The 11,178-nt window shown below is 34.4% G+C and overlaps 1 protein-coding gene across 4 annotated transcripts in view; it reads right to left on the minus strand.

The window, feature by feature from the left end:
• LOC119076361 (serine/threonine-protein phosphatase 6 regulatory ankyrin repeat subunit A) overlaps positions 1-11,178 on the minus strand; it is a 44,837-nt gene that overhangs the window by 16,799 nt on the left and 16,860 nt on the right. For all 4 annotated transcript variants that reach the window (XM_037183063.1, XM_037183062.1, XM_037183064.1 and 1 more), the window contains exons 3-4: positions 4,838-4,939; positions 1,145-1,261 (exon numbers count right to left, since the gene is read on the minus strand). In XM_037183063.1, the coding sequence (XP_037038958.1) occupies positions 1,145-1,261; positions 4,838-4,939 (219 nt within the window). The remainder of the gene's footprint in view (positions 1-1,144; positions 1,262-4,837; positions 4,940-11,178) is intronic.

Below are 11,178 nucleotides of genomic sequence, written 5' to 3' on the forward strand. Positions count from 1 at the left end.
GTGATTCCGTGCCAGACTATTAATAAAAAGAATTAATTTAGGCTAGACGGTTTTGAGTAAATAGTTTTAAATCGATGCAATAACAGGTCTGTGGAAACATTAGTTTTCCGGAACCTCTTACGATATACAATCTTACTGATGGCATGCACGTTCCTTCCTTAACATATCAATTCAATAGAAACAAGCTAGTCCCACAAATCCTTAATGTACTCATCGTCTTCAAAGTTTTATTCGGCGAAAACTTTATGTAGCTCGATTTTATCTCACCTTCTTCCTAAATATGATAAAAGGGCGCAGAATAAGCAAATGTAATCACCCTTATCCGAACAATAGGCATGATAGTCGAGTATCTGAACAATAGGCATGATAGTCGATTAGAGACAGCTCCTTAAATTCCCATTCATTATTTATAAATTGAAATTCAAACAAAAAAAAATGGTAACATCAGTACAACACAAACAGGTTGACGAACGAACTGGAACGGAGAACGCATACGAATTGACGATTGCAAGTAGAAGATTTATTGGTTAATGTAATAATGAACTGAATGAAGGGTTCAGCGGCTCCGTTTAGATGTTTCGGCATTCCCCGAAACACCGTACCATGTAGTTCCAGTATAAAATGTAGAATAATTTTCCATTATGACGAGTGCATGAGTACGTGTATATTGTGGAGAATTGTGATACTTGAATCGACAACACGCAAATATTTTTCGTCTCAATCCATGAATATTGGGAATAATATAAAAAAAACAAATCGACATCGACAGGATATTATATATCGCGTATATTACCTGTGGGTATCTAATAGCAACACATTTTTGTTTACGTTTTTTTTTTCTACTGCGTTTTTTAATCAGTTGTACGTTTTGTTTGCTTTTTGAATAAAAGAAAAGAAAATCCGTCGTCTCGTGATACATAGACGGAATGTTCTCTATGTCATGCATTATAACTATACATATAACATGCCATTGCATTTACATGTTTGTTCTAAGAACTTTATTTTTAAGTCTCGCTAGAAAATGTAATAATATGAAAAAAAAAAGTAGCGAAAATCGTTTGTCGAACAAATTCACTAACTTCAGTTACTTCACTCACTTAAAGTCACTGCTTAATAATTAAAACCGCATTAAAATGTAACTTACTCCGTCCGCTTTCAGTCGAATATCCTTACCAGCGGCAGTGAGTAGAGCTCGTAGTATACTAGTTGCGGTGGCTGTTTGTCGGCTGCACACAATATGAACGGGTGTCTGTTGTCGAGGCTGTCAATGAATTGTACTCGTGTTTTTATTTTATAGATACAATACAACAAAAATAACAAAACAGAGCCACTATCAAAACCGAATCTCTCTAGAACAATCGATGAATCTTTAATCCGTCTTAATTTTCAATTTGACCGAAATCGACTACCAAACACCTCCAGTTTCCAACACTAACTAAATTCCGAAAAAGTTTATCATTTTCACTGATCATGAAAATTTCCTCCTCACCTACACCTGTTTTCGCATAACCCCGATTCTATTAGTTTATTACGATAGTGTGATACGTGTTTTACTGTTATTCCCATTCCAACTCATTATATTAGACAGTAAAACTCGACAAACAACTTCTGTGTATTACAACAATGGCACAGGCATCCTTCAGTTAATATTTTCAATTTTCCTATACGTTCTTTCATATACACTCTTGATAGATTTCCCCGGTTTCAATTTATGTGGCTGGGGGGTTGAATATATGTTGAATAAGTTTAACGTAAAAGTTAGTGACATAAAAACATTTATTTTAATATTTCAATCACGAATATGGTTGTTGCATGATTGTTGGTAGGTGTTGTTTATCCTTGTCTCTTATGGTATCTGTTATACTTTATAGGATTGGTATATTCTTTAGACATCCACACATATAAAACGCGGCATAAGTACAGTACTAACAGTTTTATTTATAAAAGCCAAACCACGTGTAGTTAAATTAAGAACATTAACAACATGTACGTAGCTATCGTAGACACTCAGTCTAAAATTGGTTTACTGCATTTACCAAATTAGCCAAGTCATCAGTGGTATTGTTTCAAACTTTGCATCACACTCACATCCCATGGCACAATTATTAAAATCTATTTTTGAGCTTGTGCCAGTGGGCACTAGGAGGATGTTAAGGAATTCATACATAATCTTACTGTATGAACAAAATCGAAATGTTAATTGAAAAAGCTCAACGGTCAGTCACTATGGGCTGATTTTTCTAAATTACGTCGACAAAGGATTTTCCTATCGTTTATCAAGGATTTTTTACTGATTCTGGATACATTTTCAAATTTTCAGTTTGATTTCCTTGAGCCTTTTAAAGTGTTTTCTATGATTTTGCGGATTTTCAATGCTCTCCTGCAAGCGACGTGCTTTCAGACGGTTGCATTATCATCTACTATCGGTTAAGATGAGGAATCTACACATCGCTTAATTGTTGCCTACACTTCGGGGCAAAATTATTATTATTTTGATGATGATTTTGGACTCGCATTCTTTTTGGAAAAAATACAACCATCGTTTGGTGTTAAAATGTGAGCTTTTTCAGTCCGACAAACTCAATATTTCACGAAAATTGACACATATTTTGAGTTTTCTCATTCTCAGTATTACGTTATTCGCCTAGTCGGTTGGCCTGTAGAGGCGCCACATTTTTTTTATAGTACTTCAATCTCACTGTACTATTTTTTTGTGTAACAACTTCACATTGATTCATTCCCATGAAATGTCACAGCAGTGAAGTTTGTTCACGAAAAAATAATTCAGTGACAGCAGTCATGAAGAAAAGTACTAAATTGTAATAGATTTTACCCTTAGTTTCTAAACTCCATTCTCCTATATAAGCACAAACATTTAAATTTTTTCTGAAAACTTACACATTTTATTACCAAATAATGGTCGTATTTTTTCGAAAAAGGATGCGAGTCCAAAATTATCATCAAAATAATAATAATTTCCCCTTAAATGTAGGCAACAATTTAGCCATGTGTAGATTCCCTTTAACCCTTTAAGTAAAGATGATATATACAATGTAAGGTCCCTGACCGTGATTTGCGGATGCGAAAATTTGACCATGATTTGCTTATGTAAACTTACATGTAAAACAAATTATACCGCAAATCACGATTCTATTGGACCTTGATTTGCGGTATGATTTGTGTAACGTTTTGGAATACCTCCAAATATCGGTCTCTATTGAACTTCATATAAAATACCACAAATCACGGACACCATACCGCCAAACTCGATCCAATTAAAATATTAAACTTAATTAAAGAAATTTTTCAATTATTTATTGATTATTGATTAACTACTAAGCCAAATGTTTAATCTTCACAATAAAGTTAGTCAATACTCCCTTACTCCTGGATATAAAATGATTCCAAGAAAATGACACACAAAGTTAAAAATTGTCACAATACCACAAATCACGGTCAGGAACCTTATATTATACATACTTCGAATCTTGCTAGTAGAAGTACCAAAAGATATACTTTACCAACGAAATCGCTCACAGTAATCCGCGTGTCTGAATGCCTGTGTAGGCACATGTATGATGATGGCAAATATTTTGAGCTGAGCCTTGGAATTTATTTCGTTTTTCGGTTAATCATTTCCAACAATTAAATTTACTCCGATAAAATGGTCAACATAATAAGTAGATTTAGTTCAAAGAAAATTATGGCAATAATTCTCTGAGTAACATGACGTTTTTCCTTGTATGTCAAATTGGTAGCTCATGAAACATCATGTTCAAATCCGGAAACGAAAATGCCTAACAATTTCCGTTTAACAAAACACGATCAATGTTCTACGTAGCAAGAAAATATTTTTTTTCAGTTCATCGTTCTTCTACGCATAATTTTAACATTTTAATTAGTGAAAATATGTTATGCTTGATTGTCTATTCTTCCTATAGCTATGAATATAGAGTAAATTACGGATGTAATATCATTGCCGGTTTTTCCTTTTTGTAACTTTTTCTAACTTAATATTTTCCTAATTTTCATTGAAAAACTGTATAGAATTCCATGTGTATGTATATTTTGCATGTATGCTTTCCTTCCCTTTCTTTCTATTTTTTTTTTTTTGAATTTTCCGTAACCATATTTATATTACCCATCGCATATTATTATTAATAACAGGAAGTTTAACTAGAACTAGGTTTTTTTTTGTTTATTAGTGTTGACTTCCTGTCGGAGAATATAGGTCAAATAAGAGTTGATAGCATTATGTATTGAAATAATATGAGGGCGTAACTATGGAGGGAAAATAGTTTTATTAACTCAATATCAATGGATATTGGTCCTCCGTTTTTCCGCTAATATTCAAACTGTGATTGTGTATTCTTATAGTAAACAATGCTTAAAGCTCATTCAGCTGAGAATTTGTGAACGATAATCTTCCTTTTATTTAAATTAGGCAAACACCAGGTTAGCTTTCACTCTTTTTTGCAACTTTGTCTCGTTGTAAATTATTGGGACTCGCATTAAAAGCTAAAACTAACGTATACCTGTCGGTGGACTGACCACTTGTATTTTCAACATCGGTGACATAAGAAAAACATCAGAATTCTGAGAATACAGAGTCTGTAAAAAAATCCATCTGATATTTTTATCGACAACCATAATCTACGTAACATATTATGCGTGAAGGATTTTGTTTAACAATCTGTTGCAGAAACTTAAATTAAAAAATGATAGATTCGAAAGCTATACTTTTCGTATCTATGTCGCCGCTAAACGGATAGTAATACTGGTCTCTATTTTTTCAATAAAACTTACACTCCAGATAAATATTATTATAAATACTTACACCACCCGTTGTAAATGGATCCACACCACGTTTGTTCAGAAGCAGTTTGACCACATCTTCTCTGGAATACATAGCCGCAATATGAAGAACATTGAAATTGTCCTAAAAAAAGAGTTGTAAGTGTTAATTTATCACCATGTGACTGCCTTCCTCTGCAATATAAATGACTTCTCTGAAATACGGAATATGTGAAAACGACAGAAAATTTATTATGTGTGATGCGTGTTTGAATTTCTAATTGCCATACTTAATGCAGGAATGTTAGTTTTACAGGTTTATAAGTAGTAAATTATTTGGGTTTCGCTGTTGTTTATGTGCAAAATATTTTTTTATGGAAAAACCGACAAAAGTTTCCGAAAAATTTTTGGGGTCAAATTTTATTTTATTTTGATGGTGAATGAATCCTTGATATATTCAACATTATTTTCATCTGTTATCTGCGAACATTAGATGCCTCTGTTGCATATACGTTGTATGAATCTCGGTGCAAAGTACTTGATTAGGCTCACGATGTGCGTGCGGCCTCGTGTCATAATTACAGATCCAGAGCCTAATAAAGTACTTCGCTCTCGATGACATAAATAACTATTTCGACTGTTTATTAACCTCGGAAATTAAAAATTTCAACCTTTCTCCCCAGTTTTAAAACAATTAGGACGTGACTCTGTAACTATAGTGACGGTGAGCTTCTGAAAACTAAGAGTGACATCTCATGACAAAGTAAATAAATTTTCATAATGAAGGATTGAAGTTTTGACCAATTCGACGCAGAACGTTATTCTAATCAAAAATTATTCTACGATATGACTCTAAAATGCACAGATTTTTTTATAAAATTAATTTTGTTTACAAAGTACGATCCTAAATCCGACTCCGACTCTGACTTCACTATACCCAGCGAGCGATGTATTTCAATCACTATGCATCCTAGATTACGCTAGGCCAACCAGGTAAGTGGAAAAGGACAATCACACACGGAGCTGACCCTCAATTGGCGTACAGTCCGATTAACTACAACATTTATGTTTACAAAGTACGACCCTAAATCGATTCAATTTTGTCAGCCGCCTAAAATGTGCCGGAGGCCGTTTCCAGTCTCGATGAAAATATGTATGTGTAAGGTGTTCTGTATCAAGAACTACATGGGTATCCACAATTCTGATCAAAAGAATTTCTACAAACAATGTAAAATGAAAAATATAGGGCCGCCATTTTGCAATTTTCTTACGGGCGGCTGTACGTTTCGATAGACGAACTTATAAAAAGACCACTGCATTCTAGAGAAATACCGTTGAACAATTTTTTGTTTAGAATAACGTTTTACGTCGATTAAAATTAACTTGTCAAAACTTCAGTCCCCCATTTGAAAGACCACATTTTTTTCGTTGAATCTGAAATTCGGTAGAATAAATTTTGTCCAGCGACACTAGACTCTGCACATCCAGACTCTTAAGAACTATTCTAATTAACATACATTTCTACAAGTTCCTACTACAATTTAAAAAAAACACCCAGAAGCACTTCGCTTCCCTTATAGCAGTGGAAATTAATCAACCAATACTGCAAGCTAAGCTTTAATTCATTGAAGAAAAAAAGACTCCCCAAGGCCACACCAACAATTTTTATAAGAGGTATAAATTGCAACTCCACATTTTAGCAATACGATTTCTTTATTTGATTGCGTCCAATCTTATAATAAAATCTACTAAGTTTAAGGTCTCTTGTGTTGTAGTTGGTAATAAGGAAATTCCTTTTTTTCTTTCTACTGAAAATCTATGACTGGCTGTTGCTAATTTCACTTATGTATACTTTTTGTTATTATTTTACGGCTTGAAAACAGTTTGTAATTTACTTTTAAGATTGCTATCGTCCGATAAGAACACACTGTATACGAATGCTAGAAAATATTCACAGGAAAAAACAGATTGAAGGTCATCGAAAGGCTTTATATATTTAGCTTAGAGAAATACAAATTTGAAACTTTAATATTAACGCAAGTAAATTTATATTTGCGATAGACGAGTGTTCTTTATGACCTTGTTGCATGTGGGTATGTTTTAATTGGAGCTTTTGTTTTCGCTGTTGTATAGCGTGAAAAAACTTTCTTAGTAAAACAATTAAAGTGTTGCATTACTTTTCAAGAAGCTATTTCTTAAACAGTTTCGCTTAAGTATAGAGTCAACCATTAACATGAACTAGTCAGTTTTTTTTTCGAACGTGTTTTTTTACGTGTTTTGTGAATAATATGAGGTAGTTTCTCTCACAAGTTTATGTTGGAAAATAAAGTAAGTCATTCAGCAACTTAATTCTGACCTAAATAAATTAACAACATACGTGCTGCAGCTAAAAATTTATAAATAAGTAACAAGATCTGGTTGATTTGTTCAACAAAATCGGATAAGATTACCAACAATGTAAAAAACTATATGACTTCGCCAGATTTTTATAATTTTTTTCAAGTAAATCCCGTTCCTAGCCAGATAGATAGATAAAATCTTTATTTAAAGATGTTCTGCTCCTATCGGAGTTGCTATCGCCCAAAACCACTTGCAGTGGAGGTGTGACGCAAGTCCTGTTATCCACTTACAAAAGAACTGATATCGGTGTATGTGACGCTTACAGATTCTACACGCAAAAAGATATGCATCACAAATGGCAGCTGATGAGCAAAGTACGCGAAAGTTTTATCAACAAAAATCTTACCAGAAAAAGTTTAGGAAGAAAATTATAATAAAAAAGTTTGCGTCAAAAAGTGGCAGATGATTCGGCTTTCTTCCGTTTGAATTCCATTCATTAAAGGAATATATTTCACAATTATAAAAATTTTCCTTCCTCAACATCTGCCACTTGTGACGCAAACTTTTTTATTATAATTTTCTTCCTAAAATTTTTCTGGTAAGATTTTTGTTGATAAAACTTTCGCGTACTTTGCTCATCAGCTGCCATTTGTGACGCATATCTTTTTGCGTGTAGAATCTGTAAGCGTCACCTACACCGATATCAGTTCTTTTGTAAGTGGATAACAGGACTTGCGTCACACCTCCACTGCAAGTGGTTTTGGGCGATATCAGCTCCTTTGTAAGTTGTGATTTTTTAGAATTGGGTCGAAGATAATAGACAATTATACTATGCAGTTTGAACGAAAATATTCTTCTTAGAAAACTGTATAACTTTCTCTTTGATCTCAACCTTCCAGCTTTCATTTGACGAAAATCGAAAATTTTACGGAATTCAAAAATTTGATAAAAATCGAAAAGTATAAAATTGAAAAATTCACGAATATCGAAAATTTGACCAAAATCGAAAATTTGAGGCACTTAAAACGCTCATAGCTCCCAAATAAGCGACTTTTTAAGAAAACCATGAAACACGTGTCGACTAGAATGTAAAACTCTATCAATTTGTCTTTTAAACGAACTTTCTATCTGCAGTATTTTCCGAGTTATGGCTGACATAGCTCGCACTTAAAACGCCCATGTCTCCAAAATAAGCGACTTTTTAGGAAAACCATGAAGCACGCATCGACTAGAATCTAAAACTCTATAACTTTGTCTTTTACACGAAGTTTCCATCTTCTGTATTTTCCGAGTTATTGCTGACATAGCTCGCACTTAAAACGCCCATATCTCCAAGATAAACGACTTTTTAGGGAAACCATGAAACACGCATCGACTAGAATCTAAAACTCTATAACTTTGTCTTTTACACGAAGTTTCCATCTGCTGTATTTTCCGAGTTATGGCTGACATAGCTCGCACTTAAAACGCTCATAGCTTCCAAATAGACGTCTTTTTAGGTAAACCATGAAACACGTGTCGAATAGAATGTGAAACTCTATCAATTTGTCTTTTAAACGAACTTTCTATCTGCAGTATTTTCCGAGTTATGGCTGACATAGCTCGCACTTAAAACGCCCATATCTCCAAAATAAGCGACTTTTTAGGGAAACCATGAAACATTCATCGACTAGAATCTAAAACTCTATAACTTTGTCTTTTACACAAAGTTTCCACCTGCCGTATTTTCCGAGTTATGGATGACATAGTTCGCACTTAAAACGCTCATAGCTCCCAAATAGAAGACTTTTTAGGAAAACCATGAAACACGTATCGACTAGAATCTAAAACTCTATAACTTTGTCTTTTACACGAACTTTCTATCCGCAGTATTTTCCGAGTTATGGCTGACATAGCTCGCACTTAAAACGCTCATAGCTCCCAAATAGACGACTTTTTAGGAAAACCATGAAACACGTGTCGAATGAAATCTGAAACTCTATAAATTTGTCTTTTAAACGAACTTTCTATCTGCCATATTTTCCGAGTTATATGTTCCATAGCTCAATAGCTTAACACGCTCATAACTCCGAAATTATAAGCTTTTATAAAAATTCCTTCAAATTAGTATTTCTTAGTATTACGTCCTTAACATACCCTGAAAATTTCAGCCAAATCCGCCTGTAAATTCAAAAGTTTCGGTTAACAGAGTGACAGAGTGACAAAGGTTGGTAAAATTCATCAATTTCAAAATGTATGAAAATGAATTTCTTCATACAAATTTCTGCAAATTTCCAAGTTTTGAAATTTAATATCTCGGCCAAACCTTATGAGGCGTGTGATAGCTCGTTGAACTCGTATGGACGCCCAGATTACGAATAAAATACTTTGGGGGTAGTAGGAGCAAAGGGGAAAAAGTCAAAAAGTTCAGTCCTGCGGAAAAAATTTTTTGTCAAATTTTTCAGTGTGAACGGACTTGCGTCACGGCCCTTCACTAACGTAGGGCCATGATTTGCACAGAATACTGTATCATTCAAAACTTATTGAAAATATTCCGATTGATGTTTTTGGTTTTTCAATCACTTCATCAGTTGTATAGATGGTGACGTAAAATTCGCAATGAATCTTTTAGAATTGAAATTAAAATTTTGTGAATTTTGAATTTTGATTTTACAATTCGCCGTACAAAGCCCTCTGTTTTACCGAAACAATGTTTGATAAGGACATTTCCAGTAGTGTGCCCAGTATGTTCGAGGTGTATCGCAGCGATATAAGAATACAAACTGCAAGGCGTGCAGGTGGAGTTGCGATCTTGGTCCACCATGAGTTTACAAGCAAGCTGATAGTGTTCTGTGATATAGTAGACAACGATACAAACAGCGAATTTTTGGCCGTTGAGATATGCATCAAACCGCAACCGTTGGTCATCTATCTTTGCTACATGAGTGCTACCACACATTACGTGAATTTCCGACTGTCAAAGTTTTTAGGTCTTTTTTTCCTATGGACCTATTGTGGGCACTTCATCTGTCTGTCCGTCCGTCCGTCTGTCCGTCCGTCCGTCCGTCTGTGTCACAAATCAAATGTGATTGATAAAAGTTAGAATTGCAATGCTACTATGAGCAAACCAACACCAGGCAAATCAATTGTTATTTGTTATCTGGTAACCGATCGCTCATAGCAGACATTGCAATTTGAAAGTTTGGTAGTTGTTGGTAGTTGGACCCCCAAAATATTTAGCAGCAAAGATGTTTCTTACTCAAGAGACGCACACCGACTGACGAAATTACTCTGCCTGCTTGCCTATTTATAACTCAAATATTTGGTAGTTGACTACCACAGTGGTAAATTGCAATGCTACTATGAGCAAACCAACACCAGGCAAATCAATTATTATTTGTTATCTGGTAACCGATCGCTCATAGCAGACATTGCAATTTGAAAGTTTGGTAGTTGTTGGTAGTTAGACCCCCAAACTATATAGCAGCAAAGATGTTTCTTACTCGAGAGACGCACACCGACTGACGAAATTATTCTGCCTGCTGGTCTATTTAAAAATCGAGTATTTGGTAGTTGACTAATACGGATGTTGTAGATATGTTTACTGTTTGAGAGCTGCACACCGACTGATGAAATTAATCGGCTCGCTTGCCTATTTATAATTCCAAAATTTGGTAGTTGAATACCAAAGTGGTACTTGAATGAGTACCAAGCTAGTAGTAAACAGAAATTTAAAAAAAAATGAAAAAAGACCTCACCAGGCTTCAGCCGGTCTATTCTTGTTTTTGTTGCTGTGTAAAATTGTAAAAAAGTACAATAAAAACGTGTCTCAACTGAATATTTTTATTGGAAAATATCAATTAGCGATTGGAGTTTCTCGAGCTTATGGAGTTTCGCGCATACGTGCTAAATTTAATTAAATTTATCGCAATCGAAATCAGAGCAGTGAAACATAACCTGAAACGACAAAAAGCATAGCAACTGACAGCCCAAAATCTTCTTCGGAAAATGTTGTTCTTCGGTGGGAAATGTTAACTCGAATACAAGAGTCCATCGTTTAAGCAT

Source organism: Bradysia coprophila, unplaced genomic scaffold (genome assembly GCF_014529535.1).
Source record: "Bradysia coprophila strain Holo2 unplaced genomic scaffold, BU_Bcop_v1 contig_232, whole genome shotgun sequence".
Classification (NCBI taxonomy): Eukaryota; Metazoa; Arthropoda; class Insecta; order Diptera; family Sciaridae; genus Bradysia; species Bradysia coprophila.